The sequence below is a fragment of the Astatotilapia calliptera genome, chromosome 18 (assembly GCF_964374335.1).
Source record: "Astatotilapia calliptera chromosome 18, fAstCal68.1, whole genome shotgun sequence".
Taxonomy (NCBI): domain Eukaryota; kingdom Metazoa; phylum Chordata; class Actinopteri; order Cichliformes; family Cichlidae; genus Astatotilapia; species Astatotilapia calliptera.
In genome coordinates this window covers 28,708,718-28,724,498 of record NC_137439.1, presented here as the reverse complement: position 1 = coordinate 28,724,498, position 15,781 = coordinate 28,708,718, and the positions used below count along the sequence as shown (strand labels likewise).

The 15,781-nt window shown below is 39.7% G+C and overlaps 1 protein-coding gene across 1 annotated transcript; it reads left to right on the top strand.

The window, feature by feature from the left end:
- The first annotated feature begins 4,330 nt into the window (after nucleotides 1–4,330).
- Nucleotides 4,331–14,402, top strand: LOC113010909 (solute carrier family 22 member 13-like). The gene is made up of 10 exons (XM_080293306.1): nucleotides 4,331–4,354; nucleotides 4,464–4,859; nucleotides 8,715–8,871; nucleotides 10,833–11,001; nucleotides 11,084–11,204; nucleotides 12,943–13,037; nucleotides 13,241–13,455; nucleotides 13,550–13,658; nucleotides 13,766–13,972; nucleotides 14,060–14,402. Exons 1-10 carry the CDS (start codon nucleotides 4,331–4,333, stop codon nucleotides 14,118–14,120), a joined length of 1,554 nt encoding a protein of 517 aa, XP_080149432.1. The 3' UTR covers nucleotides 14,121–14,402.
- Nucleotides 14,403–15,781: the final 1,379 nt, after the last annotated feature.

Sequence of the window (15,781 nt, the reverse complement as noted above, 5' to 3'; positions counted from 1 at the left end):
TTTTTTGTTTCCTGTTCTCATGCTGTCCTCCTATAGCCCAGCATGAGCAGAGGTCTCTTTTTTTCCTCTTGTACTTTCCCATTGTAGTGTATATTTCAGTGTTTTTTTCTGTAATGCAACCGCTCTCTGACTTGTATCCCCATGTGATGTCTGTGTTGTCTGTGTATGGTCGGGGGGCGGGTTCATTCCACTGCAGGGCAACCTGCCACTGCATGTGGCGAATAAAATTTGAACTTGAACTTGAACTTAAAATCTGGGTGAAAATCAAATCTCAGGATGTGCCACAAGTAAATAATCAGTGGACAAACGCATCAAGTTCACCAGGGAGGATGTGAAAAATGACAGGCTACCCCAGGGGTCGGCAACCTGCGGCTCCGGAGTTGCATGCGGCTCTTTAGTCCTTATAGTGTGGCTTCGCGTGGTTTGGGAAAATAAATTAGAAGTAATTAGCTGAAGTGTATTTTATTTATGTTAGTTATTTTTTTTAACTTGTAGATCTAAATTGGAAGATTATTGCGACATTGAAATATAAAAATAAAATTATATTTTATTATTTTGTTCATCGCTCAAAATAAGCGTCACACTCGCAGAAGCCGGTGTACCCGCCGAAACGCCGTGCAATTATCGAGACTTTCAGCCCCAGGTAGGCCAGTTATGGATCTTCGGATCCACATTATGTCAGCAGCTATTCTCCACCATGAACTATGTTAAAAACAAACACCGCTCACGCCTCACAGATGACAGTTTACAGTCCTGAGTAAAGATGAAAGTACAGCCCCGATTTGCAGACGCTGTGCGCAGAGGTTCAGGAGCAGAAGTCGCATTGTAAACATACCACGGCAGACCCGACGATGTTTCCATGAACATGCTTTTCAGCATCTCTTTATTGACCACTTTTCACACATGGTTGCTGTACGCATACAGCCGGCTGTAGCTTTTCAGCTCACAGCCCGACACATACCAACAACAGCATAGATAGCACAGACGTAAACGAGGCGAGGCGTGATTGCGGGTGCCGCTCAGGTGCGTCCGCCTCCCCTGCAGCGGTGCTGCAGACCACGCCCCGCCACACACATTAACCAGGTAAAATACATATTTAGGCAGTATTTTTCATCTTTTAGCAGCATAGTGCTTTTTTTCCAATTATTTTTTTAAAAGTCAGGTCAAGGCTCCCATAGTACCGGTATGTCAATGTCAAAAAGTATTTGCGGCTCCCAGTGTTTTCTTTTGTGTGGAAACCGGGTCCAAGTGGCTCTTTGGGTCTTAAAGGTTGCTGACCCCTGGGCTACCCTGTCAGTAATGGGGGACATTTAAAGTTGATGTGTACCGATGCATACGGATCAGTATTTAAGGTTTGACTCTCATCATCCACTGGAGCATAAACTGGGTGTCATCAGGACGCTACAACACAGAGCGAACACCATCCGCACAGATACAGCGGCCAGCAAAGCCGAAAAACATCATATCAATAAGACCCTGAGTAAATGTGGTTATCCCAGCTGGGCATTTGTCAAAGCTGGGAAAGCTCATAGAGAATGCTCCAAGTGATCCAGGAGAGAGGACAACTGCTGCCTAAGCAAAAACCTCTAGTGATCCCATGTGTCAGGAGTATCAGAATAGCTGAGACACATTTTCTCTAAACACCAGGTCTCTGTGGCTTTCAAACCCCAAAATGTGCTGCTTCAAAAGTTGGTCCACCCACAAAAAGAGTAATATAGTGTACGCTGTTAAGTGCCAGGAGGATTAGCAGGATTTATACATCGGGGAAACCAAACAACCTCTGGCTAAGCGGATGGCACAACACAGAAGAGCCACCTCGTCAGGCCAGGACTCTGCAGTCTATTTACACCTACTGGTTTGAGTGGGGAGTCAAGGAAGCCATTTATTTCAAAAGGGAAAGACCATTTCTGAATCAAGGAGGGGGCCTAAGGGCACATCTTTCATTATCCTACAATGCTGTGATTGCAGCCATTCTCCAGGTCTCTCTGGACTCCTGGTCATTGATCAATGGTCATGACAATTTGCATATTAATGATTATGGGGGCACTGTTAGTCAGTGGTGCTAGTGTCACTGATTATGCAAATATCATATAGGAAAAATGGCAGATTAGGTTGGGTAAAAGACCAAAGGTTGAGGCACACAACGATGTGTGCCACTGGTAAAGTTTCTGGGCTGCCCTTCCTCATAACAGCCATCCCTCAAGATTTTCTCCATTTAAAGCAATGGATTATCAGGGATTGTAACATCTAGTCCCTTTTACTGAATTAAAAAAAAAAAATTCTAGCACAACTATAACCCATATTCATAAAAATACTTTTAGTAATGATACTTTACTGGCCCAAGTGCCCCTTCTAACATAAGGCTGGATGGAAAGGAAGTGTCTGGATTTCATTAAGTTTAATGACAATGCTTCACCTCTCATCCAGGAGGCTTCTTCAGTTCAAAAACAAAATTAAGAGGTTTGTTCTCCTATGTTAATGTTAGAGGTCTGAGGAGAATGGTCAAACTGCTTTGAGCTGGTAGGAAGCGAACAATAACTGGAATATCCATTTATTACAAACAAGGTAGAAGAGCATCTCTGAATGCATAACTCATCACATCTTAAAGAAGATCACACAGTACAGTACAGAGTACAATTTGAATAGAAAATGACTGGAAAATGTTGTCTACATTATTGAGACATGCAGAAATTCAGATAATAGGATCAGAATTTAATGTAAACAACATTAAGGCATGGATCCATCCTGCCATGTGTAATAAGCTCAGGCTGGTGATATAATGTGTGGAGGATATACAATGTACAATGTGTACCACATAAAATCTATAGACTTCAAGTCAGTGTTGATTTTACACACACTCCAGCCACTTTATGAGGAACAAGTTACTAGTACCAGGTTGGACCACCTTGCCTTCAAACACTTTTAATTCTTTATGGCATTGATTCAACAAGGAAACATTCCTCTGATATATATAACCACATATATATCAGTTTTGTGACATGGCACATTATCTTGCTGGAAGCAGCTATTGGAAACTGGGTACACTATGGTCATAAAGGGATGGACCAACATCTATGCAGAATATATAGTCACTTACTTCTCCTGTCTTCACCATTCTAATTCTTGATTTGAACTTTAGCAGCCCGTCTTTGCCATGTTGTTGCCATGTGATTGGCTGATTTGACATTTGTGTTACAATCAGCTGGGTAGGTGTACTTACTCTACACGTAGGAGACTGCAAATAGATAGACAGTGTTCTGAATCTGTTAACTGGGTATAATTCTGTCAATTCTTGGGAGTAATAGCCATACATAGTATTGAAAACTACAATTTGAATATGGCCATTACGTATTTAAATGTAGGTTTTGCAAATGTATGTAACAGCTGCAGTGGAGCAGTGTATACAACTTGAGTAAACCTTAAGTGTGCTGACACGGCATAAAGCGAACAATCCTTTAGTTTCACCTTAGTTACAGTTTTATTCACTGACCTCTTCAGTGTTCACACATACGTTATAAACTGTATGATCATTCCTGATTACAAGCAAACGCTCTTTATTACATTACCCAACAACACCTCTTCAAAATCAGATTCTGAGCCAGAGCATTACTCTTTCTCTGCTTTTTTGGGTCAGCTTTTTTACAGGAGTGAGGAGAAAGAGCAGAACTTCCCCAGATTAAAGACCAGCACCCAGCGAATGCTTAAGCCTTTATTTACTGTATAATTTTTGCTTTCCTTCACAGTTTTACTGTGTTCACAGTCTTTTGCAGCTAGTACAGTGTCTCCTATAATACACACAAAGTAATTGTGATACATGTTATACATTAATTACGTCACGCAGTCATCATATATTTTTTTAAATTGAGTTTATTCCCTTTAAAGATGCACTTTGGGATTCATTCCCTTGATCACACTGGACTAAATTCTCATTACAGACACAATGAGAATTAGATTTCCTAAAATAAAACTAGAAAATGCACATTAGGCCCTGAACACATATAAGAAGTCAAGGAGAAAAAGCATATTTTCACCTCTAATTAGGTATGTTGACAGAGGTCAGCTTCAGTGTTCTGGATAGATTTAAGCAGAAAGGTCTGACTCTTGCGGTTCAAACTGCTGGTTTGAGAGAAACTTAGGTCTGTTAACTTAAAAAATGTAAATAAACTGCAAATGAAGGCACCACTTTATCACTCCGCTCTGTTCAGTGCTTACTACTAACTCAGAGATGCTTTAGCCTGATGATTTTAGATTTAAAGCAGCAGATTTAAAATCAGAAATTGTGTTTATGTGTGTGTGTAATGACTTTTGAAAGAGCCCTGAATGTGGTGACATGACAGCAGTTCAGTATGTTCAGGTAAAAAAAAATTTAAATAATGAGCTCCGTGTGCTAAAAAGATAATATAGCTGGGTTAAAGATTAACAGTCACTGTATGAGTCGGCGCTGCAGCTCTTTTGTTTTTCAGACCTTCACCATCAAGCTCAAAATGACAGACTTTGGAGAGATTCTAAGGAACATTGGGGAATTTGGATTATTCCAGAAGATCACTCTAATTGCACTTTGCTTTCCAAACTTTGTTCAGACTTTTCTCTATGCCAGTTTTGTTTTCATCCAATCAGATCCAGACAGACACTGCAGCACAGACTGGATCCTCAGTGCTGCTCCTAACCTGACCTCAGAGGAGCAGCTCAACCTGACCGTGCCTCGGGAGGAGGATGGGACCTTCAGCAAGTGTGAGATGTTTGTCCCAGTGAGCTGGGACATTGATACTATCAGAGAGTACAGACTCAATGAGACCACAGGGTGCCAGGATGGATGGGTGTATGGGAACATGCTCTACAAAGCCACCATAGTCACTGATGTAAGTGAAATTTGTTGTTCAGTAGATCTCTCACCTCCATGAAACATTACATTAATTATTTTTTTTGTTTTATTATTGTTATTGTTATTATTATTATATTTATTTGTTTTCACAGTTTGATCTAGTGTGCGGCCAGGCCAGCTTGGTGGAAGTGATTCAAGCAGTATTCATGGCTGGAGTTCTTGTTGGTTCCCTCATGTTTGGACCTTTTGCTGAATCGTAAGTGTGCTCCTTGCAGTAGTTCATGGTTCCTTTTGCACCGAAATACAGAAATATGGCAGCTTTTTATGGAAAGGCAAGCGAATACAGTCCCTCCACTCCAATACACACACACATGAAAACATCTTCCTCCATTATTTTGCAACTTCACAAGCTCAGTCATATCAGATTAAAAAATATTGTTTGCACTAACAGTCTACACTGTACATAAACATCTTCATCTTTCTGCACTCCTTCCTGGCTGAAAAATTGTAAAATATTAATACTTCTACAGTTAAATAAATAAATATCTGCTATATTACCAAAAATAATTTACCATTAGCTGAAAAAGATGAGTGACTGAGAAATGTTTCAAACCATTCCTTTAGGAAAAGAAGCAAATCTTGAAAATACCTCTATACACATAAACCTTTATTACTGTATAATTGTGCATAAAATATTACAAGTCAAAACAATTATTCATATTTATTCTGCAGAAAACTGCATTAAATGGATGAGTTCAAAAACACAGGCCTTTTCAAAAAAGTATATTAAAATTTCCACGCTCTGTATTCTCTACATCACATGTGTTGGTCACGTTCGCAAACAGAAACCCACCTGTTACACAGATAAAGCATTGAAGCTCATTTGCTTGGTAATGCTTACTATGTTTCCATACAGAGTGTAAATTGTAATTGACCTCAAAGCAGTAAAAGCAGAGCCAGCAGCAGCTTGCCTCCCATGCTGGTTTTTCATCAGGTTACTGTCAGACCAGTTGTTTGCACACGTGCATAGCACCAGAAACCATAGCACATCTTACCAAGCTGAGGTCATTGTTAATGGAAGCCAGACGCAGCTGTAAAGCAGAGAGAGCCACAGTTTCTATGAGCAGTAAACAAGCAGAGCTTTCAGTGACAATAGGCAACTGCAGCCACAAGAGGCAAACAGTTGAGGAGCTTTATGACAAGCACTGTCATAAAGCTCCATGCATCCATCATGTCTGAGATGAAAAGTGAGTGACTGCTTTACTTTGGTACATTTTATTTATGTCTATTTTTAGGACAAGCAGAGCTTGCCTTGGTTGTCCTGACAGTGCATCACTGCTATAATTTTACACTGAATGAATAACTTTTGTCTGTTAACACATTCACAAAACAAATGTCTCTTTTAATTTGTTAGGTTTGATACCTTAGCAACAGCTTATCAAATAAATATTTTCACTAACTTCAAAAATAAATACTAATTTTGAGTCATATGCTTTGATTTGCGAATCTAATAAACCTGTATTTTTTTTCCCAATGAAACACAGAAAATATATTAAATTAATGCTATTTTAAGGAAAATATTTGCTCATTTTGCATTTGACTGCAACAACACATTTGAAAAACTTATTTTCGGCATTGCACAGAGATATCTCCAGATTCTCTGAATCTTACATTCTGACTATGAGCTGACAGTTACCAAATAAATATTATAATGTTTCTATAAAATGAATGTTCCACAATTGTGTTGGATTAGACTTAGAATGGAATCTATTATGTGTATTTCATAAATCAATAAATAATTTAAGTATGTACTCTATTGCCTTATGTTAATACTTTAATGCAGTCCGTTAAAATGCCGCTTCCCTGCATATATACCAAAACTGCACATGCAATCATGTAAATAAGTTTGAGGGGACTCTGTGCAGTTCTGTGTGCGCCCGATGATTCAGCAGCCTGCAGAACCATCTTGAGGAGATAACTTGAAGAAACGTCTGTGTAGGTTTCCAGCCATCCAGCTCATAGTAACATAGTAATCATAGTGACCTTTATCTTAGTGACCTATTTATTTTTATTGTGGCTGGGTTTAAAGTGCACTGGGATGCACTGGGATGCACTGAGATGTCGTGCTTATAGAAGGTTCTCAAGAAGTGCACATCCCAGTGTCCTTCAGACCCATGCACACACTCAGACAAAAACTGGTTCATTCCAAGGACAAAACTCCCAAACCCAAACTAAACAACGTAGTATGTGCTGTGCAGTGCAGCAAGGAGTGCTCAGACCTCTACACAGGAAAAACCACAGAGCCACTTGACAAACCCATGGCACAACATAGAAGAGCCACCTCTACAGGACGAGACTGAGCTGTACATCTGCATCTAAAGGACCAAGACACATGGTTTGAAAGAGGAGTGAAAGAAGCCACCTATGTCCACTGTGAAAGACCATCTTTGAACAGAAGGGGTGGCTTACTGCACCAATTCTCTGCTAGCTACAATCCAGTTTTGAGATCCCTTCCCAGGTGCCTTAATGCCAACTCAAATCTTGCATCAGTTGATCTCAATAGGTCACATGATAGGATGAGGCAAGGTCTCACATGGTTTCATCCAAAACCTCTGCTGATAATGACACCACACTCTTTTTTACACCTCAGCTCATTTGCTGAGGCACGTGATCAATAATGGGTCAACGACCCCCTTAATTGACAACTCCCACTAAGGCCTAAAATCTGGGACTCTCCACCATTCGCTCTTAGAACTGAAGAAGAGAGGTCAAACATCAGGTTGAGGTCTGGACTGGGCCATTGCAGCACCTTGATTCTTTTCTTTTTCAGTCATTCTGTTGTAGATTTGCTTCTGTGCTTGGGATCATTGTTGTGTTCCATGACTATTTCAGCCAAGCTTTAGCTGTTGGACAGCTGTTGCCCTCCCGTTTGACTCAAGAATGCTTTGGTATGGAGAAAGATTCATGGTTGTATCAACGATTGCAAGATGGCCAAATGCTGTGGCTACAAAACAATCATCGTCACTCCTCCACCGCTGTGCTTGACAGTTCGTACGAGGTGTTTGTGCATGTGTGCTGTGTTTTTGTTTTGTTTTGTTTTGTTTTGTTTTGTTTTGTTTTGTTTTGTTTTGTTTTGTTTTGTTTTGTTTTGTTTTGTTTTGTTTTGTTTTGTTTTGTTTTGTTTTGTTTTTTTGGGGGGGGGGGGTAGACAGTAGACAGGATAGACCGTTATGAAGCGCCTTGAGGCGACTTTTGTTGTGGTTTGGCGCTATATAAATAAAATTGAATTGAATTGAATTGAACGGGAAAGAGAGAAGGGGAAAAGGGGAAGACATGCAGCAAGGTCACCCTCAAAGGTCACACTCAAACCCAGGCTGCTGTATTTTTAGCCATAAGACAACCAGTGTGCTAAACTGCCTCCTGTTTCAAAGGTCTTGTAGTTTTATTCAAATATAACTTTGCAAATATAAGAAGCTTATCTCTTAGCTCTGGTTCCCTACCATAGTGGTTTTATTTCTTCATTCAGCTGCCCCTGTCAAGCAGTGTAAGTAATTTAATGTTGTGTTCTGTGTGTTTTATGTGTAATTTATTAGTTTGTTTTTATATGTTGCATATTTGTGTTGTTTGCATGCTTTTATTCTAGTCACTCATGACCCTCTCCAATTAAAGGAATGTCTTGTACCTCTATAGGCCAGTAAAAAACTCGAGATATGGCCAGTACAGCGAGAGACTCCAACATGACTGCACAGAGTCCCATAAAAAACTATTTTTACATGATTGCATTACTGTTATCTCTGTAATGATGCTACATTAACCAGCAGCTCTTGTGATTTAGTGTGCTTATTATCATAACAGAAGCTAATGTATCCCTGTGTGTTTGTCTTGGTGTTTCAGGTTCGGCCGCAAACGAGCAACTCAGATTCCAGCAGTTCTGTTGTCTGTATTCACCGTGACAACAGCTCTCTGTCCCAACGTCTACTTATATTTAGTATCTCTGTTTCTGGTGGGATTTGGAGCTGGAGGATATCGAGTCAACAGCATCATACTATGTATGAAGAGTACACTAACTTTTTACATCTTCTGGACAAGGCTACAACTAACAGTAGTTTTCATTGTAAAATAATCTGCCAGTTGTTCTCTCAATGGCTAAGATGATGTTCTTATAATGTTTTAGAGGTCCAACAAGGCTGTACTGATCTGATATTTTCCATTCAAACTTTCTACTTCCACCTCTTCCCATTTATTATTTTTATTGTTACTTTTATCTTACTGTTGCCTTTGTGACCGTTTTACATATTTACATTTACATACGAGACAAAAGATGTACTCTGCTGGCTCTCGGAGGAGGCGGACGCACTTTTTCTCCTCTCCTCTCCCTTATCTTCCCTGCTTAGTTCTTATGTCCTTGTCTAGTCTCGTGTTTTTTGTATTACTTTCCCTGGTAAACTGGTCTCTGAATGCTATTGACACCCTTTTCTCAACGAGAAGTCTGGGCTCGGGAGAGCCCGAGTGCCCTGGAGGGACTTTCCCCGCTGGATACACGATGGACGGGTGGCAGACATGGAGGGTCATGTGCCTGGCGGGACTGTCAATCAAGGACGCTGAAGATATCTACGTATTCAGAACCATGATAACAGGGTTCTTGCTGATCGGAGCTGGCTTATCAGAGAATTAAGAAAGCGGAACTGGCTGTTCAAACCCCCCCCCCCCCCCCCCCCCCAAGGCTGCCCGCTGGGATTGAAATGATGGGACGAGGCGCAACTTCTCAGAATGGGCTCACTGACTGCAGCATGGATAAGATCTTGGAGAAGCTTGTGGCTGCCGTGAATACTCAGAACAACACCTCTGAGTAGAAGTTGGATTACATCTTGGAACAGCTGACTGCAGTCGTGAGTTTTCAGAATCTGCTCTTTGAGCAAAAGAATGACAGGACCAGGGAACTGAAGGTTAATAACATCATGGAGAAACTCGCGGCTATCCAACGGGAGATTGAGAGACCAGTGTCGGAGTGTTAAAGAACAGCTTGAAATTCTCATGAGTTGTTGCAAATGAAAAATTACCATCATAATCCGGCTACCCCTTCGGCGCCAGCTGTGGGCTCAAGGCTGAAGCTGAACAAAAACTCCCTGATAACGACTGTGTTGAGTCTGTTCCTTCTCATTCCATGCAAGGCCACCTGGGTTAGCTGGAAGACTGTTTACTTAGCCTGGCAGGGCGAAGGACACTGTCTCAGCTGAACTATAGACACGCACACACATACATATACTGATACTGATAAGCACTCACTGACGCATCACCCTCCCTACCCGGATCCAACGCCACCTCCAACGCTTACCTCCCCTCTGATGTGGACATCGGGTCAGCTGGAGGCGCAGTCGAAGATTGCAGCGGTCCCAGATCAGATGTACACACTGGAACACTTTCCCATGTTGCTTGTCTGTGTTTATTGTGCTATGGTGTGTTGATATCTGTGCATTCCTGTATTATCCTTTTGTGTTACACCTTTCGATGTTTTTTTCCTCGCTACCTAGCCTGACCTGTCTCCCCAATGTGATGTTTGTGTATTGTATGTACGGTCAGCAAGGTCTGTCATCTCGGTTGTGGGCAAAAGACCTGCAACTGACAAATAAAGGCTATCTCATCTCATCATCATCTCATCATCATAATCAGTTTCTAAACATAAAGATGTTGGACAAAGGACAAAGACACATTTATGTAATTTTGTGTCCACCTTTCTACAGGGGGTTTTGTCTTCAACTAAACACATACTTGAGAAACTCTTGGGTTGTTGTTGGTTGGTTTGGGTCATTATCCATTCACACTGAGATGTTCTGTCTGATTAGGTATAAAACAGTAATAGAAAAATATATGTACAGTCAGCCGAGATATTCATAGCAGCTGATGTGCAATGTTTTTACTTATTTTTGTTGTTATGTATTTATTTTGTTCCATTTGAGCTGAGGTCTTAATCTAAAATAAACAAACAATTAACATATTTTCCTTATTGCAGCCACTGAATGGATTGGGACGTCCAAAAGATCATGGGGAGCTTGTGTGACTCAGCTGTTTAGTGCAATTGGAGAGTGCGTCCTCGCTGGTATGATCTATGGCATCCGAAACTGGAGACTGGCTCAGCTGATCACAGCAGTTCCGCTTGCAGCGCTTATTATCTACATATGGTGTGTATTTCACTCTATTTATTGAGTTATTTATACATTTCAAAATGTCTGTTTGTTTGAAGTTCAATTTTCTTCCTATCAGGTTTATTCCAGAGTCAGCCAGGTGGCTGTTAAGCAGAGGCAGAAAAGAAGAAGCCAAACAGCTCATTGTCAAAGCAGCAGCCATTAACAAACACCCTGTGTCAGAGTCTCTTCTGGACAAGGTAGTGAATCACATTCATCAGGGAAGTTTTCAAGAACATCGATGACACCTGTAAAATACCTCAAAATAAGTGTGTTATATTCAGAGATGGGCAGTAACGGGTTACTGTAATCTGATTACTTTTTCAAGCAATAAGTAAAGAAAGGGATTTCTATTGCAAAAAAAAGTAATTCGATTTCTGTTACTTTCCCGTAAGCACGCTGCGTTACTAAACAGTGATTTTATTTGTGAGAGTGTCTCACGACATTGACGTGCGAGCGTACGACGTCCGTTGCAGCAACAGACATGTGTAGATCAACAATGCGAGCTAGAGTACGACCGTGCAGCGTTTAAAGCGTGGATGTCCTGACATTACTTTTAGCTTCATTCCATAAAAAATGACAAAAACATTAGCGACCACTGTTCACTCTGCGTGGGAAGACAACTTCTTTCTACAGCGAAAAATTAAACTTCAAATCTGTGCAAGCACCGAGCACCCTGCCACAGGAGTGTGAAATTCACAGAGAAATCCCCAGATCCCCCCACTGACATGACCGCTGCAGCACTGGCCAAACCTCCACCGGCCCCACTCCTGCTAAACAGGTGACAATCGATTTAAGAACGACAGGACTTAGTGCTGCCGAACCTTTGACTTTATTTATTTCTTGCTGTTTTTTACTTGCATCTATTTGAAAGAGTAAGTGTAAACACAAACAATTATTTCATTTTACATGCTGGAATATGCAGAAAATAAGTTTAAAAGTTAAACAATTTATTCAAATCAAAGACTGTTGCATATAATTTAATTTTTGCTTGATGCAATGTGCATAAAGTTAAAAGATTAAAACTAATAAAACAAGTTTTAAAAAGAGAATTTTTTCATTTGATTCCATTTTTTATGATGGATTATGCAGAAAAAGTAGAACAGGGCCGAAAGGTCTATTGCTTTATAATGTATTGAGGTTGTGTATCATGTTTTTAACAAGTAACTAAGTAATAGAGTAACTAATTACTTTTGAAAATAAGTAATCAGCAAAGTAACGGAATTACTTTCTTGGAGAAGTAGTCAGTAATTAGTAACTAATTACTATTTTCAAGTAAATTGACCAACACTGGTTAGATTTGGTACCATGCCTGGTATTCTTTTAATTATTTTTCAATAAAGTTTGCACAGGCTTTCTTATAATGGACTTTTATGCCATTTTCATCAAGATGGCAATAACCTCTGACTACTAAAGAGTCAGTCCTCCACTATTACTCATGCAAACGGTGGTGGTGGTGTGTCTAAAGGTTTTTAAGCTCTGCCTCTGCCCCTCCACCCAGTGACATTAAACTGTCCCTGGTGTTTTTTGCGTAATGTTGCTAATCAAATAAACAAATTGAGTAAGGAAAGTAGAGTCATGAATAGAGAAGACATTATGTTCATTATTCAACATATTAAGGACAAGAGATATGGATTTAGGCAACACAGTGACTCTGTATGTTCTGCCCGTGTCTGTTTGACTTCCTCCCACAGTCTAAAGACATGCATGTTAGGGTAATTGCTCACTCTAAATTTGCAGAAGGTGTAAACGGTGTTGATGTCGATGGGTTAGGCCTAGAGTGGTGACCTGATCAATGTGTATTTGGTTTTTTTTGTGCTAAATTTGCTAAAAGAAATTCTACCTTGATTCAAAGTAATACCACTGGAGGCATAACAAATCTCCATTATTATCAGTAGTATTAAAATGGTGTTATGATAAACATTATGTCTCCCACAGATTGAAGTGAATAACTCTGTGAATAACGAAGGAATAAAAATCATCTTCAAATCATCACTGCTGACCAGATATTTCTTTATTATAATACTGTCATGGTAAGTTCAACATCTATAGTGAGGTTAATACATTAAAGGGAAATATTTCAATGCAAAAACATGTCGCTGTTTTTAAATTGTAAGATTTTGACTTTTGAATTTGATGTTTTGATGATTAAATGGCCATTCATAAATGTGTTATAAATGGTTCATGATACAGGACTTTTGTGTCTGATTAAATGTGTTTCTCTTCTCTTTTAAAGGTTTTCCGTGAATCTTTCCATCTACAGTTTGTACTTAGACATGGAAAGCTTTGGTTTGAGCATCTTTGTAACCCAACTCCTTTATGGTGTTTTTGAAGTACCATCTGTTTTACTCTCCATGTGGCTGCTGGATATTTTTGGGAGGAAAATATTATTCATAGCAACCCTTCTGATCGGAGGAGTCTCTTCCATACTTATCCTCGCTGTTCCTGATAGTAAAAGCTTAGTTATATCACAAAATACATTTTATTTTTGTCTGATTATCATGTTTATGTTCACTTTTATTAATTATTTATTTCATTATGTCAGGTTACGCCATTTCTGTCACATCTTTAGCTGTTGCGTCTCGTTTTTTCTTGATATGGGCTGGCTCTATTTGTATGGTCTTTATGCAGGAGTTGTTTCCAACATCGGTTAGGTAAGCAGTCACAGTTTTTATTCATGTTTGTGAACAACTTGTGTGAAAAGAACGCTGAAAAAAAAAAGACCAACTTAGTGAGTATACCTTTTGTCCTCCTGTTTCAGACAAACAGCCACATCTTTAGGATCCATATCAGCAAGATTAGGTGGATTACTGGCTCCACTGCTGAACTTGTTGGCCATGTACCACTCGGTCATACCCATCACAGTCTTCAGCTGCCTTACGTTGATAGGTGGATTTCTCGGCTTCTTGCTTCCCGAAACCAAAAGAAAAGAGCTTCCTGAGACGACTGAAGAGGCTGAGCGCAATGGGTATCAGTGTTTAACTACTGCAGCATTTCAAACATGTTATTTTGTCAATGATCGTTTCTTCATCTGTTTCTGTTTTATGTCTTTCAGACAAGTTAGTCCCACAAGAAGAACAACTACCAGTCCACATTCATATTCAACCAAGATGTAGATGTTTTTGTACGGATTTCATCTTTACAAATATGTGATGTATTTAAATGAACCACAACCTCAGTCATCATGTTCTATAGACGTCCCTGGTTCTGGACTCAGGGTCTGAAGATACATCTGAGGAGACCGCAGTCTTAATAAGTTATCATTTTGTTAACACTTTAGTTTTTAGACAGTGTAACTTTGGCTAACTTTCTGCAGTACAAAGAACCAAGTGTAATAATAAGTGATTAAATAAACACTGTTTCCATCACCTTGAAAAAATTAAACACTATTCCCACTACTTGTTTCCCATTAACTGCTGCAGCATCACATTCTCAAAGCAATCCTGCTGTTATTCTATCATGTGTTTAACTTTGTGAAGGTGAATCTTAATCCAAACTATGATCTTTTCATAAATGTCACCAAGTAGTTTGTGTGCATAATTATAATTATAATAATCATTCTCAGCATTAGAAACTATTTTGGGTGATTATTTTGAAATATTGTGCAAACACATGACCAGTGAAAAGACCTGAAGGAGCAACAATCACTCATTGCTCACTACATGATGGGAAGGTCCCAGCAACCTAGCCCTTCTGCATCATAGCTAAGTGAAGGCTCAGTGTCACCTGATCCAGCCTTAACTATGAGCTGCATCAAAAAGGAATGTTTTAATGCTAAGTAGAGAGGGTGTGTGTCTGCTGAATGCAAACTGGGAGCTGGTTCCACAGAATAGCGGCCTGAAAGCTAAAGGCACTGCCTCCCATTCTGCTTTATGTCCTAGGAGCCACAAGTAGGCCAGTAGTATGAGGGCAAAGTGCTCTATTGGGATGGTGTGGTAGTATGAGGTCTTTAAGATTACTTAAGACCGATTCTCTAGTCCCTGTCAGTACTCTCACTGCTCACTGCAGCACTTTGTTTCCCGAAGCCAACTGATGGCTTTTTAGGAGACCCTGATAACTTACTGATGTAAGTTACTTCTAGTCCAGCCTAGAAGTAATAAATTAATGAACTAGTTTTTCATCATCACTCTTAAAGAGGATCTTTCTAATTTTAGAGGTATTGCACAAATCACTGCATTACTGCAGTTTAAACTAATTGGTGTGTGTAATCTGGATTCATGGATATGTAAAGCTGGTATCATTGGCATAATAATGAAAATGTAAATTATGTCTTCTAATAATACTTCCTAAGTGAAACATGTATAATATAAACAGAACTGCACAGAATCCTGTGGAACTCCATAATGCGAGGAAGAATTTGAGATTTTTAAAAAAAACGTTGGAGATTAGCCTATAATTATCTAAGACAGCTGGGGCACGTGATGCGTTTTTAAGCAACGGTTTAATTAATGACACCCTCAACGCCATTGGGATGAGGGTGGGCCATGTCATATCATTCACAAAAATACAGGTCATTTTTTTTTTTTTGATATCATGATATTTCATGGTGTAAACACATCACCCCATCACACAGTGGATTACAGTCACGTGGGTCATGCAGCATGAAGTTATTAAAGTTGTTAAGGTGAAGAAAACGTTATGGCTGAAGATTTAATTCACAAAAGCGCAGCTCTTCAGTGTTGTTTAATTATTTTGGATACAAACGAGGAGCTACAGAACAAACTACAATAATATGTAAGGAGTGCACGAAGGCTATAATATCTAAAGGGGAAATCCC

Coding starts and splice junctions, on each gene's coding strand:
- LOC113010909 (XM_080293306.1), top strand. CDS start 4,331: ATGACAGCAGTTCAGTATGTTCAG. Junction 13,456..13,549: donor TATCCTCGCTGTTCCTGATA/GTAAAAGCTTAG, acceptor TCATTATGTCAG/GTTACGCCATTTCTGTCACA. Junction 13,659..13,765: donor TTGTTTCCAACATCGGTTAG/GTAAGCAGTCAC, acceptor CTCCTGTTTCAG/ACAAACAGCCACATCTTTAG.